General features: G+C 38.5%; 1 protein-coding gene across 1 annotated transcript; it reads right to left on the reverse strand.

Annotated features, from left to right (window-relative positions):
* Positions 1-980: 980 nt before the first annotated feature.
* On the reverse strand, positions 981-14,577 carry LOC117290549 (hydroxyproline dehydrogenase-like). Its single transcript, XM_033771986.1, has 10 exons — positions 14,404-14,577; positions 12,999-13,415; positions 12,174-12,367; positions 11,799-11,931; positions 10,857-11,033; positions 10,111-10,257; positions 6,795-6,924; positions 5,947-6,094; positions 5,195-5,283; positions 981-4,494 (listed from the first exon to the last, which is right to left on the reverse strand). The coding sequence occupies exons 2-10, from the start codon at positions 13,383-13,385 to the stop codon at positions 4,328-4,330; spliced, it is 1,572 nt and encodes a 523-aa protein (XP_033627877.1). The 5' UTR covers positions 13,386-13,415; positions 14,404-14,577; the 3' UTR covers positions 981-4,327.
* Between the last annotated feature and the right edge of the window lie 11,915 nt (positions 14,578-26,492).

Raw genomic sequence — 26,492 nt, forward strand, 5'->3', positions numbered from 1 at the left:
AGGACTCCGAAGGGAAATTCTAAAGACGGGGGTGCTCCACAAGGAATTGTGTGTGCAAAGTCTATGGGAATCTGCTAAATGCAGGGACAAGGAAAGGACAAAAGAAAGCTCCACAAGGATTTTTTTCTTGTGAAAACATGGTTGACTATTTGGAGTGTGGATTTGAATCCCGGTCATGAGAAATGGTAACCTGCGAGGGTAAAGATTGTTTGGTGAGCAACCTGTATGCCAATTTGACTGCCGGTGCTGCATACTCCACAGGAGTTGAGTAATGGTAACCTGCGAGGGTAAAGATTGTTGATGTGAATGGTGAGCAACCTGTATGCCAATTTGACTGCCGGTGCTGCATACTCCACAGGAGTTAAGTAATGGTAACCTGCGAGGGTAAAGATTGGTAATGTGAATGGTGAGCAACCTGTACGCCAATTTGACTGCCGGTGCTGCATACTCCACAGGAGTTAAGTAATGGTAACCTGCGAGGGTAAAGATTGTTGATGTGAATGGTGAGCAACCTGTACGCCAATTTGACTGCCGGTGCTGCATACTCCACAGGAGTTGAATTGGTTTCAGCATTGCTCTATGGTTTCAGAAATACTTGAGGCCCAATGAACAGGGGTAGTAGTAGATGAAGTAGTAGTAGATGATGGTATGACACAATTATTGTGCCTATTTAAAGGGTCTATGTAACTTTTGTAGGACAAAAAACACAATGTCCACAGATTTACGTTAAACTTACACAGTTTGAAGATAATGATAGTAGAAAGCTTCCCTGAAAATATTACGTGCTGAGGTGCTGTATTTTTGGGAAATGGGTAATACAATGTCATGAAAATAATTTTCGTCATATGAGACGAATTTTTTAAAAATAATTTACAAACGTATTTTCATGACATTGTTTTACTCATTTCTCAAAATCTACAGCACCTCAGTAAATAATATTTGAAGGGAAGCTTTCCACTATCATTATCTTCAAACCCTGTAAGCTAAATGTAAATCTATGGACATTTTGAAAAGGTACCCAAATCCTTTAAGATAAGTGCCTATTAATTAAGTGCCTATCATTAAAACAAAGTCTGGTCTCCTTTTAGGTATAACGATTAGATTACCCTTTGCATTGTGTACACTGGGAACCGGACTTTATATGTAAATACTATGTAAATATAAACGGGGAAGAGTGCAATAAACAATATTGTGTTGTCTTTGATATTTAGGTTTTTCTCAGTTTGTTTTAATTCCAAATATAAGTTTACTATTTGAGTTGTAAATTAATTCTTCATAATTCAGATGATACAATTACAAAAATGGCATGGGAGAAATATTTACAAAAATATTTTGATGATTGTCATAGCTCAAAGTGACAATAATAGTCATAATATATATTTATACCACCCTTTAATACTATATTTCTAAGCGCTATGGTGCTGGTGTCCTTGAAGACTTTAGTAAACCAGGGCAACAACACCAAATTCAAAGAACATATTTTAAACAAACTAAGCAAAAGAAAAAACAGAAATAAACATGAGAAAGTTAAACAAATAACAGAAAAGCAGACATTGATAAAGTGCTGATATACCCTCAAATCTAACCAATTATAAGTTCTTACTTACAAATATGTTAGAGCAATAACTATCAAATTAGAGCATACAAAATACCCAAAGGATTTGGAAATACTTGTATAAATTAAGTTAGGGTAAATTTTCCAAGCGAAAAAGCAAAATAAAGACTAAAGTTAGGGTAAAATTTTTCGAGCGAAAGAGCAAAATAAAGACTCAATTTACAAATACAACTATACTTTTTGTAATAAGGTTCAGCAGTATAGTTTTGAGTAGCTGGATAAAATAAAGGTAAATAGTTACACTTTTCCCCTTTAAACTGTAATCTTTAAAGTGCAATATAAATGTTGATGCAAGTAAATGTAATGGTCTCTCTTGTCAAGTTTTTCACCTCAGTGGACTCCAGTTCGAATCCCACCTTCGCCCTAAAGCCTTGCATGAAGATTGGGTTTTCAGGTCTCTACCTAAAGCGTGGATTTTTCCCTATTTTGGGTTTTCCTCCAAACATCTAAAACTGAACATTTCGTCTCACTTCCCTACTGGAGGTATAATGAAATAAATAAGTCAAAGTTTTAAAAAGTACGTTAAAAACCCTGTGGAAAACAAAGTGGCTCGAAGCAGCTTGTACCAATCCCCTGCAAATGGAATGAGGCTCATGTGATCTACTTCATTGGAACAAATCCTTAAAATTTACCCAGTAAGTTTCCCTTGTGGTTTATTATTTGATATCTGAAACAAAAAAGCCACATCCCCTTAAGGTGATCCCCTCGCTTCCTCTTTCAAAGTTGTATCGAAAACTTGGGTGTGATCCCTGGCTACAATTATATGGCAGCTAACAGCTGTATGGCTTCTGACTGGCACCCCTGAAAAAAGATATTAACAAAATAGGGGGACCACCAACATAAGCCTAGACAGCTCAGTTGGTAGTGCACCGGCATGTTCGCACAAAGGTCATAAGTTGAAATCCCACTCAAGTCAACTCCCAACTGTTCTGTTCCACCCCAAATCATTAAAAATTTACCCAGTCAGTTTCCCTTATGGTTTATCATTTGATACACACATATGGAACTCTATAACCTTTGAAGTGCAACACCTACGTATGATAATACAAGTATCATTTTTAAAACAAAAAGTTCAACCCTGTGGGACAACATTTTAAGTTTTGTTAGTATTGCAAGCACATGCAATTTGTAGGTATATACTCATGGCGCTTTTAACATTGTTCAAAGATGACAAAAGCTTAAACTTTTATCTTCATGAAGTTGCAGACTTGTTAAAATCCTGCCTTTTGAGCTATTTCCCTGTACTGAGAATACAATGCTCATTGAAATCTCAAATTCCATCATTTCAACATATCTCTCAAATTTGGATCTTGGTACAGACATTTTTATCAGCAATTATGAACCCTAATCTCTGATTATTTCACAAAGTAAACTTGACCGAGTTTGGAGACTGCAGTGAGCGTTTTCTCCCCATTGTTCCTGACTGTAACTGATATCGATCCTGTTGGCCATTGTCTCCAAGGGTATGTTCAGACAGTGTACTAACTTAACCTATTCAACTTTACAGGGTGGTCGTAAAAAATTTCGTTCAGTACAGACAGCACCGGATATGGTCTTTTTTTATTCTGTCCCCACACAGTGTCAAAAGATAAACCCAAAGTCGTCTAAAGAGAAACCCCCTAGCTCGACAGTCTAACTTTTATTTGTTAAACCCAATTGTGTCTTACTTTAGAACTGTTCAGACACAGAGTGGAACCCGAGTTAAACCGACTTTGGTACTGTGTCTGAACGACCTCTAAAACTAACTTGTTTCTGGGTGGTACAAATATTTTGCTTTTGACCTTTGGCATTTGATAGCATTCTTAGAAAGGGTCAGAGATAAGTTTGTTGAATTGAAAACAAAAGGATTTGAATGAATGTTAGCTTTTGACCTTTGATAACATTCTCAGAAAGGGTCAGAGATATGTTTGTTGAATTGGAAACAAAAGGATTTGAATGAATGTTAGCTTTTGACCTTTGATAGCATTCTTAGAAAGGGTCAGAGATATGTTTGTTGAATTGGAAACAAAAGGATTTGAATGAATGTTAGCTTTTGACCTTTGATAACATTCTCAGAAAGGGTCAGAGATAAGTTTGTTGAATTGGAAACAAAAGGATTTGAATGAATGTTAGCTTTTGACCTTTGATAACATTCTCAGAAAGGGTCAGAGATAAGTTTGTTGAAATGGAAACAAAAGGATTTGAATGAATCTTAAAGCTGACGATGTAATCATTGTCTGCGACTAATGATATCTCAGTGTGAAGATTGTTGCTGTAATTGACAGATAAAGATGTCAAGTTCGTCAATACTTGTGCAAAACTGATAATGCCGGCATTGAAAAACTACTGCCTAAACAATTGAATTGAGAAATGATGATGTATCAATGTCAAGTTCGTTAATATTTGTGAGAAACTGATAGGTCCCGAATTGAAAACAAAGGGATTGGAATGAATGTTGTCTTAAAAGTGAGGATGTATCAATGTCTAGTTTGTTAATATGTGTGAGGAACTGATAAAGCAGGCATTGACAAAATACGTCCAAAACCATTTCATTATTGCATCATAAAAAAGGCTTGGGTATCAGAAGGTCACAAAAAAAGAGTCCGTTATCGGAGGGTGAGTTCTCTCTTTAATTCCTGCAATATAAGCATCTGCTTCACGCCTTGACTCTTAATGCAGGCATTGACAAATTACTGCCTAAACTGTTACATTATAGCCTAAATAAAAAAACGGTTATCGGAAAGTGAGTTTTCTCTTTAATTCCTGCAACATAAGCGTCCTCTCTATGCCTTGATTCTTAAAGATAGATCTGTTCTCCTGAGCTCGCCGAGCGAGGTAGGGAAGGAGGTCTTCTATTGGGCCATACGGGGAAGACTTGTAGACGAGGTAACCCTCGCGACCTAGGTCGAAAAATAATAATAAACAATAGTTAATAGTTATGCAGTAAAGTGAATAAGTTATCACACAAGCGCGACAAATTTTAACGCTTCTGCGTCCCATATCCAACAAGTCCAAAGTTGTGACGCTTGTGTCCTTAAGACAAGATCCAAGATTGCTTTGGCCTGAGAGAAACCAAGTATGTGTACAATGTACATCCCTTACCCCTAAAAAACTGTACAATTGGGTCTCATAAATCATAGCTATGTGTACATTGCTCAGGGGTCCTTGGAGATGCCCATCAGTATTAAAACGTTGAAGTAGTGTTTATTAAGAAACCATTTTCTTACTTAGGGCGTCGTGGCTGAGCAGATAAGAGCACCTTACTCAAGCTCTTGTGATTTTGTTCAGCAGCAGAGTGTGGGTTCGGGAGTCGTGACTTTTGTTTCCCTTAGCATGACACTTAACTACATGCTTCTCTCCACCCAGGGGTAAATGGGTACCTTTGAGGGCAGAGATGGTTCTTGTGATTGATTTAGCCGAGTAGCGCATATTTGTTGCACAGGCTGTATACCCCCCAGGGAGCTGAGATGGTTTAAGGAATGAATTAAGGCCCAGTGACCAGAGGTAATAATGTGGAAGCGCTTAGAGATGCCCTTCAGGTAGGCAAAGCGCTGTAAAAACTGGTTATTATTATTATTATTAATAGTGTAAATGTCTTACCTAGCGCATAGGTGATGTGGTCCGCCATACCCAAAACTTGACCGAAGATAACCTCACCAGATGTACGAGATAGTCCCAACGCCTGCATCCTAAAAAAAAAGGGGGGGGTGGGAGACTCTATCATTAAAATCAAGAAACACTTTCAAGCAGGAGGTTGGTTTACATAATACTTGAAAATTGTAGGCTTTTGGCATTAGGCACTTTACAAAAATCTTTATTATTATAAGGGGTGAACAAAGAAACATTGACAAGAGCTGGATTCGAACCAACAACCTCTGGATTAACTAATCACCAGCGCTTTAAAAGCCATGTTGGCAATTTCCATAGCTCAGTTGGTAGAGTGCCAGTGTGGCAGGAGATTCTGGTGCCCCCCCCCTCCCACAGCGAACTATGTACAACATTCTTCTGATAGCGCCCTCTTTTGAACCATCCTCTTCCAACCCACGACAATTTCCCATGAGGGGGACAGAATCTCTGGTGGATGGAATTCCCTGGGACAGCAGCATTTTAATATTCATGTTTCATGTTCATATCCTGTAAATTTGTCTTTGTTCAACCCCCCATCATTTAAAATCCACCCAGTCACTTTCCCTTGTGGTTTATTATTTGATACTTAAAATTGAGTGACTAGGGTCATTTCCAAATTAAATGGCTTGTGGCTGCGGCTGGATTGCCACGTAACATGCAGTGAAGCAAAGGTTGGCCTTGGCAACAGCCACATCCACCAATCTAGACACAGCCAATTGTCTTACTTTAATGCTGCTTTCCGTACTGACTCTTCGTTGTGAGTTGCTACAATGATTGCACATTTGCCAGGATTCTTGTGTGCGCGAGTCAGCATGAAGTCAACGGCGTTGTTGTACATCTCGCTCGTAGCTTCAACGCTTGGATGGCATGGATCTTTACAGAGGGAGAAAACAAAATGTTCAAAAAACTCTTTCACGAAAACCCAGTTCCATCCCTGGTGAAATCTTTATAGTATAAACAGGCCTCGAAATAACCCACAGCAATTTTTGTACGACTCAAAACACAAACATCAACAGGGGCCAATTTCATAGAGCTGCTTAAGCAACAAATTTGCTTAAGCACGAAAATAGCTCGCTTGTTTTACACATGTTACTGGCAAAAATTTCATGCCATATACATTGCTTGTGACTGTTATTTAGCTGTTGTTTATTTAGCATAACGATTGAGTTGAGTCTTGGCCGGTAATCTGATTTTACAAAGCAAGGATTTTTGTGCTTAAGCAAAATTTTGTGCTTAAGCAGCCCTATGAAATTGGGCCCAGATTTACATTCAACCTACATGGTTCAATAAGGTGCTATGGTACATTGAGAAATAAGTAAAACAATTAAAAAAAAAAAATAACTTTTTCTCAGTGAGACGGATATTATTTTAGCAAGTTCAGAGGGTTTACCTGACTCTCCTGAAAACAATGATCTGTGATTCTCCCTTAAAAAACTTATAAACTAATAAAGCTGACACTTCTGCAGGCAAATTATACTACATAGGGCCTATGTAATCTTCATTCAAAAATGTCATGGCCAAAAACTTGATCTACAAACGGTATCAAAACCGTTTAAAGAACCGTTTATTTTACCTTCCAATTGATGCTTCTCAGCATAATCTTTCTCTCCATCTAGATAGGCTCCTCTGACTATTTTAACTCCAAAACATAAACCCTGTTGCTCTGCCCACTGCAAGTCCTTTTTGAGTTCGTCAAAGCTTTTCTAAGGAGAAATGTAGAAATGTTACTCAATTTAAATAAATTAAATTAAATTAAATTCAACATTTATTTCATACTACTCTTCTCAAACATTATACAAACCGCTACATAGATAAGCAAAATTATACACACATAAGATGTAGGGAAAATAGTTAATCGATGTAAACCAAAATAAAGAGAGTATGGGGCTGTCAGATTAAGTCTTGTAGAAGACAGCCTAGACTGACAAACTACTAACAAGGAGACAAGACAAACAGGTAACAAGGAAACATAATAAAAACTAGACTGGGTTGCTATGAGAGAAATGTGTATTAAAAATGGCGACTGACTACAGAGATTTAAGCGTGTGGAATTTTCCTGAAGCATCGATTTTGTTAACATCTTGTTTTGGTTTTGGTGTAAACCTTCCTTCTTGTGTCCAGTTTGTTGTGGTGGTGTAAAGCGTCTGTAGAACCTCTAAAGACCCTTTCACTTAATAATAATAAAACCCAAACTTATATTGCGCCCTCATCATGTGAATATGCTCTCGGGCGCTGAACATGGACAAATAAACAAACTAAAAAATAAGAACATACGGAATTCTAACAACGGGAATATAAATTTTTAAAAACATTCAACCAGTTAGTAAACAAACTTAATAAATAGAAATCCTGAAGTATTAAAAATGCAATTAGGTCTAAAATCTAAAATACACCACATTATTACACATTCGCAAGCATTAAGAGTAGGTTAAAAATATACATAGAATATGGACACTAAAAAATTATTAACCCATTCAGTGAAAATATTCAATTTTAAATAGATGAGTTTTCAGTGCGCTTCTAAATTTTGTTCAGTTCTGTTAAGTCTCTTAGGGATGTGGGCAGAGAGTTCCAGAGTGTAGCAGCTGCCTTTCCAAACTGCCTATCACCAGTCTCTTAGGGATGTGGGCAGAGAGTTCCAGAGTGTAGCAGCTGCCTTTCCAAACTGCCTATCACCAGTCTCTTAGGGATGTGGGCAGAGAGTTCCAGAGTGTAGCAGCTGCCTTTCCAAACTGCCTATCACCAGTCTCTTAGGGATGTGGGCAGAGAGTTCCAGAGTGTAGCAGCTGCCTTTCCAAACTGCCTATCACCAGTCTCTTAGGGATGTGGGCAGAGAGTTCCAGAGTGTAGCAGCTGCCTTTCCAAACTGCCTATCACCAGTCTCTTAGGGATGTGGGCAGAGAGTTCCAGAGTGTAGCAGCTGCCTTTCCAAACTGCCTATCACCAGTCTCTTAGGGATGTGGGCAGAGAGTTCCAGAGTGTAGCAGCTGCCTTTCCAAACTGCCTATCACCAGTCTCTTAGGGATGTGGGCAGAGAGTTCCAGAGTGTAGCAGCTGCCTTTCCAAACTGCCTATCACCAGTCTCTTAGGGATGTGGGCAGAGAGTTCCAGACTGTAGCAGCTGCCTTTCCAAACTGCCTATCACCATATGTGGAAGTTTTAGTGAGAGTTACTCTTAAAGACACTCAAGTTAGCAAGGCTCCCTTGCTTATATGAATAGGCACCTTATATATGAAAGGCAGGCATGCTCATGTACTTCACCATAAAAGGTGAAATTACAAAATTTCATCATCAATGATTTTGTAATGTATTTTTTCAATTTTGAACGGTAAAACTAGCTGAGATTGAAAAAAAGAGAAAATCAGCTGATCCGAGGAAAAGTTGCATGCCACGAAGGGACAGCAAGGTAAAAACTGTCCAAAAGAACAGCAAATTGGGTTCCCCTTCCCTTCTCTGTTTAAGCATAGTAAACGTCCTTGGCATGCCCACAAACAAAATGTGTTTTTGTTATCATAATACGATTATCGAAAAGACTGGTACAGTGTGATTTATAATAATAATAATTTGGGGGGCTAATCGTCCTTACTCGCAGCTAAGAGCTGAATTGCGAAGGACGCGGCTACAACGTGTTCGAGAAGCAGGCATGCAAGGGCGCATTCAGCTGCCAGCCACATCAACCCATTATGACCACGGAGCACAGCCAAGATCGAAAGTGTTTGATTTTTTCCTGAGGGAGGAAAACCGGATAGTCTGGAAAACCCTCGTGGCACAGCAGAGAACCAACGCACAACTCAACTCACATATGGCCCCGACCGGGAATCGAACCGGGGTCACCTTGGTGAGAGGCGAGCGCTTTACGCACAAGCCAACCGTGCCACCAGTTGTGTACAACTACACTAAGCCACACTCTTTCCACCTGACTGATAGACTTTGTGTGTTGTGTTAGCCTTTGAAGTAATTACTCTGCTGAGGTCAAACTGAGGTCAATGTTGTATGGTACCATGCTATTAATATCTCCGTGCACAGACACGTTCAACCATGGAGGTAGAATTAGTACCAATCTATATGCCCAAGTATTGCACAATGAGTTCAAGTGGGATACTACACTGCCTGGTACATGCATGATATTTGTTGGCTCTTTGAAAAAAGTGGGACATTTTATTGAGAACTTTTATAAAGACTTCTTATGTGTTAAAACAAATTCTGACTTTTCTTAGGGCCAGAAAATCAGAAATATAACTTAAAGACAGTGGACACTATTGGTAATTGTCAAAGACCAGGCTTCTCACTTGGTGTATCTCAACATATGCATAAAATAACAAACCTGTGATAATGTGAGCGCAATCGGTCATCGCAGTTGCGAGATAATAATGAAAGAAAAAACACCCTTGACACACGAAGTTGTGTGCTTTTAGATGCTTGATTTCGAGACCTCAAATTCTAAATCTGATGTCTCAAAATCAAATTCGTGGAAAATTACTTCTTTCTCGAAAAGTACTCCACTTCAGAGGGAGCCGTTTCTCACAATGTTTTATACTATTAAGCTCTCCCCATTACTCGTCACCAAGTAAGGTTTTAAGCTAATAATTATTTTGAGTAATTACCAATAGTGCCCCTTCCCTTTAAGTATGAAGAATGTCATGCCTGCTAGTAAAACATGTGTTAAATCAACAATTTTTTTTTCAAACCAATTTTAAGTAGGAACATTTGATCAGGTACAAGGGCTTACCTACAACGTACACATGGTGTACGCTTTAATAGACATTTCAGGATATTTAATCGTTTTTAAGGGCAAAACAAATCGGAAATCAGGCTGATGTAGGAAAAATATCATGCCTTGAAAACACAACAAATGATGATAGTTTTGGAAACAAAATCCGGAAGTTTACCTTTAAATAACACTGATAGGTATTCCATACATAAGGTCTTTCCTTGTTGAACTTCATCATGAGTGCCAAGGTTAGCAGAGTTAACCCTGGGTTTATATTAGTCTTCTCTGCATCCACCAGTATCTGTATGTTGTTCTGTACTGCATGCTGTGAAAAAAGGATACACAAAATGAATGGTTAGTTTGTGGTACTACAGTTGAAGGCACTTTAGCAGATTTAACCAAACACTAGGATTAATCCTATCTCGAGTTAGGACGAGTAACTCATCCTAATTTAGGATGGGTTCAATGCGTCCTAACTACTATGGTAAGGAACTTAACTCGACCTAAGTCTTAAGATTAATCCTTAGTTAGCAAGAGTTTGGTGAAACAGATGGCTGGACACGTTTGGTAATTATCAAAGGCCAGTATTCTCTTTCGGTGTGTCCCAACATTTTGGCTCAATTGGTCATCAAAGTTGCAAGAAAATTATGAAAGAAAAAACAACCTTGTTGCACAAATTTGTATGCTTTCAGATGCCTAATAAAAGGCTTCAGGCCTGAAGTCTTTCAATATTTGAGTGAGAAATTACCTCTTTCTCAAAACTACGTTACTTCAGAGGGAGCCGTTTCTCACAAATGTTTCATACTATCAACAGCTTTTCATTGCTTGTTACCAAGTAAGTTTTTATGCCAGCAATAATGTTCAGTAATTACCGATAGTGAGTGTCTTGAAATATAAAAAAATAATAACAATTTTTTGTTTTACCTCACATATATTGTTGAGCCTCGTTAAGGTGAGCTGAAGATGGTTAAATTCGGCCTCGGTCAATAAAGGGATTGGCGCCATCTTCCCGTCTAATCCCAGGGCTAGATTACACACGCTAAGGGGAGTGTCGTTGTCAAAGCCTAAATTGTACTCTGCGAGTTTTTCTGATAGACGGGCCTGTAGAACAAGAAAAAAATATCAGTATATTTTGTCAGTAAAATTTCTGCTGCATTTTGTTTTTACTTTGGGAGTGTGATAAAATGAAGATCTCAAAATGAGTCAGTTGACTTTTACCATCCATTGCGACTTATTTTCAACTTTAGTTGACGTATTTTTGAAATTGCCTTTTTACAAATGTGTATTTATATCAAGATTTTGGTATAACAAAACTGGTTTGTTTTTCTGTCAAGTTGTTTCATAGTATTAAGTTTGTGCAAAAAATAGTTAGTGGCCTGTCACTTCAATACTGGCAAAGTCTTTTTCACAAAGAACAGGTACGTACAAGTATAACAGAAGCAGTCAATTGAAAATTGGGTCTGTCCATACTAATGGGTCCTTTTGGTTCCAAAAGATAATGTTTTGGACTGTGATTGGGAGGGTACAAAAAGACAAAATTTTCTCCTGTATTTTGTTTTGTACAATTCTCAGCTGATAATAAGTATGCTTACCAAACAGTATAACAAATGTCTTATTATTTAAGAAGTTAAGCGGCTGCTTAAAGACATATTGTTTGTAACGAGGACAGACATTTGGTATTGGAATTGACTAGAAAGTGATGACACAAATGATTTTAATGAATCAATTTCCTATAAAGTTAATTAAGTTAGACCCATTGCCTCTATTTTTATGGATCTGTAAAAACAAAATACCTCAAAGTTTTAAGCTAGTGATGGGCCTTTGTAAAATTCAAAGCCCTGTGTTCTAAACTGATGTTTAACATACCATAACATCTGCCTTGGTGAATGAAGTGATTTTGAGTTGGCTGACTGGGCTGAACTTGTCCGCTAACCGAGCCGAGAGATCGTTGTTAGTCATGTAGTTTCTGGCATTCTTATTGTATCTTGGTTCGTCGTAACTACCCCCAGTCAATCAAAAAGAAAAAATTTGTCTGTTAAAGACACTGGACACTATTGGTAATTGTCAAAGACCAGTCTTCTCACTTGGTGTATCTCAACATATGGATAAAATAACAAACCTGTGAAAATTTGAGCTTGATTGGTCGTCGGAGTTGCAAGATAATATGAAAGAAACACACCCAGAGTCCTTGGCTTCACAACCAGAATAAATGAACTTAAGATAAAAATATCGGATGCGAACCTGTCTTGGCTCTCCCCGACGTCTTCCTCGGCTGTGATGGATAAAATAGTCGCCACACCTGCGTTTTTAAACTTTCTGACGAGTTCCTTTGCTTCGACCTCTCCGTTTCCTGCGATGAAGTGGCCGTAGAATGTGCACCTTGCAGAGAATTCAAACAGTCGCTGCCCAAGAAGACGCTGTGAGACACTCATGATCTGTTTGGGTTGGCCACAAAAATAATATTAATGGGATAGCTATTGTGCTATCAAATGTGGCCCAGACAAAGCCGACCCATGATGTGATAGATGTAAATTTTTGCATCAGGGATGGGGATAAAGAATATCAAATGTTTTTTTAGCCTTACACTGATGTGTATTAAGCACTGATACTCGGTACTTTCCCCTGTTCTGGGGAAAAAATCCACAGGCAAATCACTTGGGTGAGATTAGAACCCTAGTCATCGGGGCAAGTTCGGTGGTCTAGTGGTAAGACATCTGCTCTAGCAATGCAAAGGTCTTGAGTTTGAATCTCATGTTGTGACTGGCCTGTGGGTTTGTTTACACAGCACTCAGGAAAAGTATCGAGTATACAGTGCTTTATACACATTGGTGTAAAGGTAAAAACAAATTATATATAAATGTGATATAAATGCCTACAATTTGTAGGGTGTTTTTAAACCTTACCCCAAAGTTGCCGCAAAAAGTAAAAGTTTCTTTAAAACTGACAAATGTTTCAGACTTCAGAACCCCACATAGTATCTATTTTTAGTCTAGTAGAAATGTTTTATTAGCCTACCTATTTGGTAGTAGTTTTTTACTAATCCATACAAATTCTATTTCTAAATACCTTCAAACTGTTGTCAACGAATGCAGTGTAGCTGCATAATTTCAGCACAACTAATCCACGTGAAAGCTCTCTGATGGTCTTATCTCGGAAGGCTTCGGGTGTTGAGAAGTCAAAATGTTGATGGCCAGCAACTTCCGAATGTGAACTTCGACAACTCCCGGAGACTTGATGAAGGCAATCCGAGGCGGGGATTTTTCCGACAGGAGGTCTCAGAATCCTCAGCGAAGAATTTCTAGAAGAGTTCACTGTTCGACAAAAGTGAAGTCCAGCGACCAAGCCCCTGCCTTGGTGGTGGGGAAGCGTTCGGATTTCATTTTGAAGTTTGTTTGAGTGTAAACACTTAAAGGAGGATAACAGCTCTGAAAGAACAGGCTGCGATCGCAACATCTTGGTGCTAATTTATTGGGAGGTCTTGTCCTACGGAATATGGAGGAAGAAATATTAATTAGTTAATTAATGATATAACTAAGCAAATAGTTTACAATATCTTGTATGGTTTGATCTATCCCAGGTTGGACTCCTCTATTGCATAACGCAACGCCCTACATCTGTACCACCACTGTACTCTAGGTTCGTTCCGCTATCGTCTCTACTAAAGATAGTGGAACGAACCTCATTTTTAAGTCAAATAGTTTTAGGAGTACCACCACCGTACCTGAGCTAGGTTTATTAATATTATTGCAACTATTGCAGTACTGGCAATCAAAAGGTTGTGGGTTCGAATCCTACCAAGTTAAACCACTGGTTTCACAATGACTGAAATAAGTATTGTCGTCCAGTTACTGAATCACAACTTCATGATTTGTGCAATTCATAATCATTACCAATGAGAGAGATGATGGTGGCTCTAGTGTTGCCAGCCTTGGTCTTTGGTAGGCCTATAACCCGCCTGTGTGTGGTGGTAAGTTTGCCTAGTTCCCCAAGACCCATTGTGACTGATAGAGAAAGGCTCCATGCTTGACTAAATTATACCTCTAGGCTTGACCATGACCATACCTTGACTCATGAACAGGAACACCATACCCATAAACCATCCTCCATGCATATAAACAAACCGGAAGTCACCCACACGCGCGTGTACAAAAAAAGTACAACTTGTTGATTATTTCATTTGGACTAGTACTAATAGTAGTCTACTAGTGGACTGACTAGACGACTATGCACATAAACATTCGTCCTCCAATGACTTTGACAGCCCAGTTAGAGGTTTATGTTTATACTACGTCATTGTCAATGGATAAAGACTGTAGGAGTAGGACAGACAATCAATCTACTCAGTGTTGCAGATGATATTGTATTTGTTAATTACAATGTAATATCATAACATAATTTCCTGCCAATAATACAGTGGGACAGTTAAAAACCATTTATATAGTGTTCATTCCATAGCTCAACCCCTACCTACCCCTCGCTGTTCCTTGCTCTCTGTGGCTCTCAACTAGTTTCTTGCCCCGACCATCCCCCGGGGTTCCCACGTACGTACACACATCACCTGATAATAACAACATCCGATTTATGCTAGATGTATAAATAAAGTTAGCGTAGATGTATCCGGCAGGATATTTTGCTGACTGAACCAATGGAGATGGAGATATGCTGCCTGGGCCGGCCGCGGCCTTCTTCGTAAACTTCAGCTGAAACTGCGCCCTCTTGTGAATAACCCACGGTTATTTATTGCGAGTTGGAGCGTGTGGGTGCAGAATCTCCTGTCAACCCCGCGTTTCTGCAACACTGCCCTCGTTGCCAGAGTTTCGGCCCAACTTGTCAGGCTGCCGTGACCGATCTCAACCAAAAGCGAATCATGTTGCTGTCTGTGTGGCCGTTTGTGGCCCGAACGAAAGTTGCCCAAATCACAAGAGTTACACAATCATGTGTTGTTTTGTTAGACTGTGAGATTTTAGATTTCACTTTGTTGTTCTTCTGGAATCGTGACAAAATGTGGATTGGAAATGCAGCATGGACCAGCTAATGCCACCGTGCCTGTATGGTGCAAACGCATTATGTCCACAACCACAGAAATAATATTGCGTAAAGGACGGTGTTCCATGCCCGGTTACCCGCAAGAGTCTGGTGTGGTTTACTTTGGTATTTCGTGTTTATGGAAAGTGTCAACTAAAGTAGGCCAGAAACAGAAGAACATTCTTAATGATTCAGGAGGGTAGTTATTTTTTTTAAAGTTGACTGAAATGGGAGGGAAAACCACTGTCTAAAGACAACTTTCACTTACACCCCCAACCGGTAAAATGTGTATTGTCAGTGGTTACTCCAGAAACAACTTAAATCACTTAACGACGTCTGGATAATATTTGTGGGAAGTCTTTCTAGACTACGACCGTGCCACTTAGTTGGTGTGGTTTTGGCTGGATCACCTGTACGTTTATGAGCTTCCGTTGTAGAAGTCACTGCCAATTTTTTTGATGGTTCTTTGATGGTTGTAATAATTAATGACCTGCTGGCCCAATTTTATAGAGCTGCGCTAAGCACAAAAAGTAGCTTAGCGTAACAAAATTATGCTAACATCCAACTGAGGTTATCATATTAAACTAACATATCACGTATACAATTTGTGACTTGTATCCTGCTCATATGCTTAGCAGACAATTGTTAAGCAATATTTGCAGTTCTTAAAGCGGCTCCTTGGAATTAAGCCATGCCGTGACCATGGCCCCATTTTCTTTTTATAGTTCTATGCTTGGTCCTCGTCATGTCCTCTGTTCCGAGTCAAACACATCTTTGACTTATGCTTCTGTTCGGTTAGTATTTGGACAGTGGCCCAAATCAGTGGTTGACTGTACCATAGATCACGTGAGTCATTGAGGTAAACTTCCTTGGATGCCTTACTCCATAATTTAAAGGAACACGTTGCCTTGGATCGGTCGAGTTGGTCTTTGAATAGCGTTTGTAACCGTTTGCTATAAAATTGATATGGTTAGAAAGATGTTGTAAAAGTAGAATACAATGATCTACACAAATATGCCTCTAAATTGCGTGGTTTTCGTTTTACCTCATCGACTAACACGGTCGGCCATTTATGGGAGTCAAAAAGTTGACTCCCATAAATGGCCGACCGTGTTAATTCGCGACGTAAAATTAAAACCGTGCAAGTTTGAGTGATACTTGTGTGGATCATTATATTCTACTTTTAAAACATCTTTCCAACCATATACATTTCATAACAAACGGTTTCAAACGCTTTTTTATAGACCAACTCGTCCGATCCAAGGCAACGTGTTCCTTTAAGAAGGTTCTAAAAAAAATCATCTAATTGAACAAAATTATTGTTTATTTCCATTTCACTAGTAGCTACACATGAAAGGGCTCATTATTGATAAATCATGCCGTATCCATCTTTAAAGACACTGGACACTATTGGTAATTGTCAAAAACTAGCCTTCACAGTTGGTGTATCTCAACATATAATAACAAACCTGTAAAAATTTGAGCTCAATCGATCATCGAACTTGCCAGATAATAATGAAAGAAGGAAAAAACACCCTTGTCGCACAAAGTTGTGTGCTTTTAGATGGTTGATTTCGATACCTCAAGTTCTAAATCTGAGGTCTCGAAATCAAAATTCGTGGAAAATTGCTTCTTTCTCGAATACTATGGCACTTCAGAGGGAGCCGTTTTTCACAATGTTTTATACCATCAACCTCTCCCCATTACTCGTCACCAAGAAAGGTTTAAAATAATTACCAATAGTGTCCACTGCCTTTAATTATTGATAAATCATGCCGTATCCATCTTTAATAAAGAGCACTCAATGAATGTATTAAGCCTATTTTTGTTGTATGTTGTTGTTGGTGCTGCTGTTGTTGTTGTTGCTGTTGCTGTTGTCGTCGTCGTCGTCGTCGTCGTCGTCGTCGTCGTCGTCGTCGTCGTCGTCGTCGTCGTTGTTGTTGTTGTTGCTGTTGTTGTTGTTGTTGTTGTTGTTGTTATTGTCGTTGTTGTTATTGTTGTTGTTGTTGTTGTTGTTGTTGTAGTGTTGTTTTTGTTGTTATTGTTGTTGTTCTTGTTTTTGCTTCAAATAGTCATCAACCGAAATGAAACCAAGAAGAAAAGCGCACACTCTGCCGGGTAATTACGTTACGTTACGTTATGTAACGTAACGTTACGTTGCGTTATAAGTTTGATATACATCTTGGACCAAGAATATTGATTTAAAGCCATTGGACCCTTTCGGTACAGAAACAAAAAAAAAGTTCACAGATTTACAAATAATTCTAACAGGGTTTACAGAAGGTAGTGGTGGAATACTTCTCTTGAAATATTATTCCATGAAATGTTTTACTTTTCGAGAAAACAGTAAAACAATATCAATTCTCGTTAAAGAGAATTACGGATTTATTTAAACACATGTCATGACACGGCGAAACGCGCGGATACAAGGGTGGGTTTTCCCGTTATTTTCTCCCGACTCCGATGACCGATTAAGCCCAAATTTTCACAGGTTTGTTATTTTTATATATAAGTTGTGATACACGAAGTGTGGGCCTTGGACAATACTGTTTACCGAAAGGGTCCAATGGCTTTAACCAAACTACCAATTCCCATTCGTATACTTCCATTCCGTGTTTCATATACTTGGAACTGCGTTTTAGTCCGAAGGGGAATGACAACCGGAAGGAAGATGTGAATAATCGCTTCGACAATGATTCAAGCAAAAGGCCTTCCATCGACAAGGGGATTTGTTCCGTATCGATGTCTTAGAAGGTACGGACAATGACATCGCATATGATGCTCTTTTCTTGTTCAACGGGATTGGGAAATCGTTTTGTGTTCCCCTTTTCACAACGTTGGTAGTTGTTAACAGAATGTGAAACAGTACAATTATTTGTAAAGCAATAGTTCACCATGACTCCATGACCATTTTGTTTTTGTGTTATCTAAAGTTTTACACTTTCACATTTTGGGACCTTATGCACGTGACATTAATTGAGTAGGGCGCCCTCTGCGTTTTATTGTTGCATTAAAATTGTTTACCTCTAAGATGGTGGCGGGATAACTTCAAAGCTAGGTAGTGTCTGTAGCGCGATTGCGCGAATAATTATTGGTCTTTGGCTTCGGCTTTAGGTTCCGTTGTCGACTCGTCTGAAGCCCTGACCACGTATAGCGCAAAGCACGCGCAATTATTAAAGTCAAAGCAACCGCGGGGCAAAGCTAGTCTGAGCCCAGACTGGGCCCCTGTCTTTATCCGTTATTCACGAGCCTCGAAGTGTTACGTCAGAGCCTGAGCCTAATCTGGGGAGCCGTGGTTTAGAAAAGGGCCATCGACAACTATTTGCTAATGTTCGCTTGAAGCCGGACTTCTAAGGAAAATGATCTGAAATGGAATTGTATTGAGGCTTAGGGCCTAATGCAAATTGTAGGCGCATGCTCCTAAAGTAGAAAAGATGTGCACATCACTGTCACGAAGATTAGCTTTCCCAAAAGATTGTGACTCAGGCCTGGTGTGAAAGAAATGTAAACAAAACAAAAAAAGAACGTTGGACAAGAAACATTTTTTTGTTTTATTGCATATTCAGAAACACGTCAGAGACAGATATTCGAGGAAACATACATTTTATTGGGCTATGCGTATTTTCCGGATTCTCTAAGAGTTTCCGGTTGGAATGGAGTCATAAGGTTTCAAACAGTGTATGTATATACCATGTACTTCACGACTAAAACTTGGGAGCATTTTTGCTCGAAACATGTGTGTAAAGGTTTTTCTTTTTAATAGTAAATTTCCTTAAATCACTAAAAACATGATTTAAAGATAGGAAGAAACTATAAATAAATAGTAAACTTGCGGGTGTAACCATTTGTAAATCTCTTTTGTGGAAGTGTTGGCTCTGAAATCAGCCAAGGTGGTCTGGACGTTTCGAAGAGTACATTCTGCTCGTTTTAAGGATAAACCATAGAGCAATATATATAGCTCTATGGGATAAACTTATATGTTTTGATTTAAAGGTTAAACAAGATGTGTACGAGTAGTGAAAGGAAGGTGGGGGTACCCTCTGCCCAACGTTGCCTGCTGTATAAAAACATTTTAGTGGACACACTATTGGTAATTACTCAAATGGTTATTAGCATAACGATGATTGGTAACGAGTAATGACCATTGCTCGTTGGAGAGCTGTTGATAGTGTAAAACATTGTGAGGAACGGTTCCCTCTGAAACGTAGTTTTTTTGAGAAAGAAGTTATTTCTCACTCAAATTAATAACAAAAGACTTCAGCTAAAGCCTTTTATTATGAATATTCTGAAAGCACATGTGCTTTGAGAATATCAATTAATGTGTGCAACAGGGTTTAAAGGTTTTCGTTCATCTATCTCTTGCAACTTCGATGACCAAAGAGTCAAAATTTTCCATAGGTTTGTTATTTTATGCATAAAATGAGAAAACTGGTATTTGACAATTATCCAAGGTGTCCTGTATTTAGAATGAAAGCATTTGGTATGTGTTTATCATGAGTGTGTCAATTAGCAGACCCGGCCAGTAGTCTTATCCTCCCATGGGTTGGTCGTGAAACATCAACAAACACATACCACCCTCACTTTTTTCTTCTTCATTTCCTTTCGTGGAAAACGAACTTCAAGAGAGCAACACTCGTCGTCATTCCATGGAGGAAGACAATTAGGTCATCATTTAGACCTTTTAAAAATCTGCCTTGGGCTCTTCATTACATTGAGTTTGCACTAGAACATAGAGAAAGGAATGTAGTTACAACATATTAAGATCAAGTGTTTGTCCAGGACATAAATCCCTACCCATCGGAATGAAGATGTATGTAATATTACCTGTAGACATTTCAACATCATTAGTCATCAAGCTTTTGAGAAAACATGTGAAAATCACAGAGCAATGTTTTCAGTAGAGTCGCATTAGGCCGACATACTAAACTAATTTTCGTGACATTGTTTTACTCATTTATCAAAAACTGCAGCACCTCACAAGTAATATTTTAAGGGAAGTTTTGTTTGTACCATATTCAAACCATGTACGTTTCATGTAAATCTGTAGACATTGTGTTTCGTGCCGTACAAAAAGTACACACAACCTTAAATATAATTACAAACAGTAATGATGATCTATTAAACTAGCACTGCTACTTTGTTTTGTTTTATTTGTAAGAAGAGAATAAAATCATTATAAAGCTGTGCACTTTCTTCCTCGCAAGCGTTTGCAATCCTGGCATTTGACCCTCGAATCGGTTCACTCTGAAGGAACCCACGGTTCACTTCATAGAGCAAGAGTGAGGGGGAACAAAAAGTTGAATAAATACACAACACCAAGCCCCCAAATCTCGTAATGCGGTTCCCGAGGCTCGGGGCTCGCAATAATTAGGCCCGCCTTGTGTGTCATATTTTCACAGGACTTAACGAGTCACTATGTTCAAACCTTGAAGTATGTTTACATATCTTGCGGCATGCCACCTGTATAATTGCGTATTGTATTGTTTGAATGGTCATGCTGAGTCTGATAAATCCCATCAAAGAATAAAGGTTATCTCCGCGAGCAAAGATTCCCCCCCCCCAAAAAAAAAGAAGAAGAAAAACAATCGCAGATAAACATTTTTTAGCCTGGAGTTTAAACAACTTAGAGAGCTTGTGGGTTTGTAAGTCAGAGTGCAATGGAAGAGCTGAAATAATATTAGTTGGAGTCAATTAGCACAAATAGGAAGAGGAGGGATTTGTAAACAAAATTGTTCAAATTGCGTAGGCCGATATTTGACAAAGGAATGTTTTAACAGTTTTTCGAAGGATTTAAATGATTTTTTGAAGACCTTAAACGATTTTTAGGAATGTTTTAAAAGATGTTTAACGGCTTAAGTGATTTTCGTTCAAGGTTTTAACGAATGTTTAAACGAGTTTAAAGGATTTAAAGAATGTTATTATGAGATTTTAAGCGGATTTTAATGATTTCTTATTAAGAATTTTAAAATGACTTTTAAAAAGACTTTTAGAGAATGTTTTAAAAGATTTTTAAAGGATTTATAAAGGTTAAAAAAAATTTTGTTTTAATATTTAAATGATTTTTGAAGGATTTAAAGAAGGTTTTTAAAGATTTCTAAATGATCTAAATGATTTTTTTAAAGGATTTAAATAATGTTTTAAAAGCTTTTTAAAGGATTTATTAACTTTCTAAAGAATGTTTTACAGGATATTTTAAAAGATTTCTAAAGTAACCGAATCACTAAACTTTGGGTCAAATCAGCCCCAAACTCAAACCTTCGATTTTGAACTTTGAGGGACAAATAAATTAGGCATAAATGATTTTTCCATATAGAATTCTGATTGTGTCACTCAAACTATATGATTAGAAAGTATGGTGGATAATGAGTTGAATATTGCCAGTTGGCGGACCCTTTTATCTTAAACCTGTTTCAATAAAACTGAACCATTTGGGAATACATTAAATCTGTCTCTGACCATGGAGGAAGAAAATAGAAACTTGTGGTGCTTCAGAAAGAACCGACGGTTTGAAACCTTGAGGGATAATTCGACTTCATATTTGCGAAAGCAGTGTCATTGTTTCCTGACTTGTTTACAATTTGTACTTTTGATGAGAGAGGTTACCATGAATCTCATGGTTTTTGGTATACAACAAATACTTCTTAAACCTGCACTTTTTTGTTTTAATGTATCAGAATTTTTCATTGTCAAAATAAAATAAATGGTTTCAAGTATACTATCGAATGTTCATGTTGGTAATCAAACTAAATGCGAAAGGAACGTGCAGTTAATAAGTTAAATGTAAATCGGCGGACCCTTTTATCTATAAAACTGTTTCAATGAATCTGGGCATGTCGGGAATACATTCTAATGAAGTTTGCAGAGACGCAAACATAAATCTGTCTCTGACCATGGAGGAAGAAAATAGAAACTTGTGGTGCTTCAGAAAGAACCCGACGGTTTTAAACCTTGGGGGATATTTCGACTTCTACTTTGCGAAAACAGTTTCATTGTTTCTTGACTTCCTTTTGATTTGATTTGATAATGGGGGGGGGGGTACTAGTTTATAATGACCATCAACCTCATTGTTGTTGGTATACACAAAATACCCATCAAACCTGCACTTTTCAAAATTTTCAGAATTTTTAAGTTGTCAAAATAAATTATATGTTACTTCACAGACTGCTCATTTTAGCAATCAATTTATAGTAAGAAGAAACCTTGCAGTTAATAAGTTGAAAATTGCGAATTGGCGGACCCTTTTTATCTAAAACTGTTTCAATGAATCTGGGCATGTTGGGAATACATTCTAATGAAGTTTGCAGAGACGCAAACATAAATCTGTCTCTGACCATGGAGGAAGAAAATAACTTAAGGTGCTAAACCTTGGGGGATAATTTGACTTCAACTTTGCGAAAACGGTTTCATTGTTTCTTTACTTTTTGTCGTGAGGAGGTCTATTCGATAGACCATGAACCTCATACGATTGTCGGTAAAAAAAAAACCCATCAAACCTGCACCAATTTTCGAATTTGCCAGAATCGATTCTCCATGCAAACACAATACACATGGGAAAACGAGCTCGGCCCAGTTTCGTGGAAGCCGTTAAGCAGAAAATCACGGTGACAAACTTCTTTGCTAAGCACTAAATTGAGTGGGGCACCATTCACAACAATGTAAACTTAATGTATTTTAGGCTTATTAGTGATAGCCTGTTTCTGTTAGACAATACTGTGTTTAGCAATTTTACTAATTGAGGGCGGGGTGGGGAGGGGGGGGGGGGTCTAGACTCTATGGTGGGATCATGGTGTGATTCATACCACCCCAACAGAAAAAAGTCATAAATATTAAACCACACAAGGAGTTATTTCCGGTCCCAAAAGTGACATCATAAATTTTCCCAAAAAAGTGAAACGGGGGAAAAACCTTTTCACATCTGCGTTTCGTCAATCGCGTGTCAGGGGTCAAGTACTATGACGCGCTCAAGGTCATCACACGTGACTGATAATATGGCGCATCTGTTATAAGGGTTTTATTAGTAATAATGTAAACAAAAACGAACTTTCCTGTTCGTGATTATGCTATTGTCCCAAGTTAGGTATCGTCCCAACTGTAGTTGGGACTGGCCCTAACTTCAGTGTGTGGTAGTTGGAACGGCCCAGCTATGAAACTATATGATACTACATTTCACTGATATTATGACGCATCCGTATAAGGGCTTGTAATGCCAACAAAAAGGAACTTTCCTGTTTGTGATTGCGTACCGTCCCAGTCCCCACGGCCCAGTTGTAAAGCTATGATCCAGAGAAGGGTCTGTCACCAAGCAAGAACCCAGCGGTTGTTATCCCCCTATGGTTGTACAATGCGTTGGATCAAGGAGCTTCTTCTGTCGGAGTCCATCGTCTACTCTGAATTTGGCCAACATTGGGCACATCTCACAGCCTTCTTGAACAATAAACTAAATTGGATCATGGAGGAATTGGATGTACTTTGGCCTATTAACTGGACCTTTATATAAAGAATAACCATGTGTATTATAATTGAGCGACACTATTTCTTCTCTATTTTAACAAATAATCATTGGATGCGGACTTGCCTATAGCCTGTTGGTGGTATAAAGATGGCGAGGTTAACTAACGTCAGTTGCGTGTATGTGATGTAGATGGAGAAACAAATCTACATCTAAGTTTTTTTTATCATGGTGCAGCCATCTTGAATTTCTCCTATTGATTACAATGTTACCAAAACGAGGCTTGAAGAACAAAATAGTATGGTTCCTGTTTGCAAAAATGATTATTATTCATTATTGTTATTCGATCCCAAGGCACATGACCAAGATGGAGGCAGCATAATAAAGGTATATTTCCATCACTGTCGATATCCAGGCAATCCCAGCTCAAGTTCGGTCATTCCACGGTCATCCCAACTGCACCCAAGTTTGGGTCCCAACTATAGTTGGGATGATTCCACATTTGGGACGGAACAATTGATCCATGAGGAAGTCGACAATATTAGGAAGTTATTAATTAGTAGCGCGATGCATCACTGGAACGCCCTATATGACAACTCATGCACAAGTCTTGATTTCGCAATCAACCGCATCTGTTTTTTTCCCGTCCATAGTGGTGTGACGTCATCAGGATGTTACAATGGCTGTATTTTTACGGAGAAAGTAGCACCTTCTTGATCATTTATTAAGTGTGAATTCCTCTAAAGTTACACCCCTTGCGTGCCCCCTTTAGTTAAGTTCACCACCTGGGTGGTATTTCAAATGATGTTCAATCATTTAGGCCTAACATGATGAAACGTATGACCTCAAATAATCGTCCCTGTGTGGTATCTTTTAGGATGGGAAACAACTTAACACGAAACGCATGATACCATAATTGTACCATCATAGCGCGATGCATCACTGGTATCATCCTACCGTCATTATATTGCTCAAATGTTATGAACAATTTTAAAGGGTTTTTTTTACTACCAAGTGTGTTAAGTCCCGCTTTGAAGTGTGACATTTTTCTTTAAAGGCAAAGTATACCCGTTTTGTTTTGTTTAACCCCCCAATTGTTTTAATCATATATAAATGAAGATGTACCATTAAAGGAACGTTACAGAATTGGAAACAAAAATCGTGAAGATCACAGATTTACATAAAACTTACACGGTCTAATGATGATGGTAGTAGAAAATATCCCTTGAAATATTTCTGTCTGAAATTTCGTATTTTTATGAGAAATAAATAATCTAATTTCGCACAGGGAGCGTTTTATTCATTTTTGGGTTGGCATCGATGTTTTCCCCCCAAACTGAGTTCAAGAGTCTCACTTGGCAATGCCTTCACAATGACCACTTTTCGTTCAAGTACTCCGGTCCTTAAGGTGTGAACGCATCGGTTGTTTCCGTGGTAACTCGTAACATCGTTCGGAAACATGTCAATTCCATCACCGATAAAACATGAAACCGTTTTACATTAGTGTTTACCGGAGCAATATAGAAAGTGTACAATATTGCACTTTCACCGCCCGACCATAATATTTCAATATTTCTCAGTTAGTTTTTATTTTGACCTCGTTGGCAGTTAAGTAGTTTTAAAACAAGGGCATCAGACTTTTGTTTAAAGGCAGTGGACACTATTGGTAATTACTCAAAATAATTATTAGCATAAAACCTTTCTTGGTGACCAGTAATGGGGAGAGGTTGATGGTATAAAACATTGTGAGAAACGGCTCCCTCTGAAGTGACTTGTAGTTTTCGAGAAAGAAGTAATTTTCCACGAATTTGATTTCGAGACCTCAATTTTACATTGCAAAGATATTTTGGGACATCTCCAAAATTTTCAAAATAGAGTTAGTTTCCCGAAAATAGAGTTAGTTTCCCGAAAACAGAGTTATTCCCGAGATAAGAGTTAGTGTCTCGAAAATAGAGTTAGTTTTCCGAAAATAGAGTTAGTTTTCCGAAAATAGAGTTATTTTCTCGAGAATAGAGTTAGTTTCCTGAAAATAGAGTTAGTTTTCCAAAAATAGAGTTAGTTTTCCAAAAATAGAGTTAGTTTCTCGAAAATATAGATAGTTTCCCAAAAATGGAGTTAGTTTTTTGAGAATAGAGTTAGTTTTCCGAAAATACAGTTAGTTTCCCGAAAATAAAGTTAGTTGTTGCAGTTTGTCTTTTGCTTAAGATATTTACTAGTTTTGGCCCTTCTGGCCGCCCATATTCGTTAGCCCCTGCCCACCCAGTGTCAGTCACCACATTGGAATCCAATGCTATGCTCCTTGGCCCATGATGGTCGCATGAATTGCAAACTCGGGTGACGTTAAACGTATTTGTTAATAAGTATCGCCCAAGTTAGAGAGGGACATTTTTGGGGGTTTTGAGGCAGCAGTTTGAGCCACTGGATTGGAGTTTGATGTACACGTCGCCCATTGGTTTATTTTCACGTTTCTGGAAACTAAGAAGTAATCTGTGACGTCAGGCATTAATTTGTATAGATAAAATGTCATTGTTGACTCTTTCAGATTATTTATTTATTGATATTACAATAATGTGTGTATGAAAATGATTGAGTTTTGTGATTGAAGCTTATCAAATAATTACCAATCTGGTAGGATACTGGAGTTGAGGGAGGGGGGGGGGGGCTCCCCTAAGGCTCCCCTCCCCCAAGACTACCCCTTCCAAGGCACCCACTGGAAAAACACCTACGGGTCCACGTTTTGAAGTTGTCCTGGTTAAACCCCCCATCCTTGCTGTATGCTCCCATGTCCAAACCTCAAACCCTTTGCACCGAACCTTGCTGTCTGATGCTCTAAGGTATGGTCATCCATAACCTTGTATTGGCCCCAATGTTACATGGGATTGATGTGTAATTAAAGAAAAAATGCTTTCAAATGTTACTGGGCACTTTCCTTCCTCCATGCTAGGATAAAGCATGGTGGGGTATCTCACCACGTGCTGAGGCATGGTGCCAATTCTTAATTCGATTAAACGGAACAAATCACAGCCTCGTTTTAACGCCACCTTCTCCGTCACGTTCGGGCTGGCACCCCGCGTTCATCATGTAAT

The sequence above is a fragment of the Asterias rubens genome, chromosome 5 (genome assembly GCF_902459465.1).
Source record: "Asterias rubens chromosome 5, eAstRub1.3, whole genome shotgun sequence".
NCBI lineage: Eukaryota > Metazoa > Echinodermata > Asteroidea > Forcipulatida > Asteriidae > Asterias > Asterias rubens.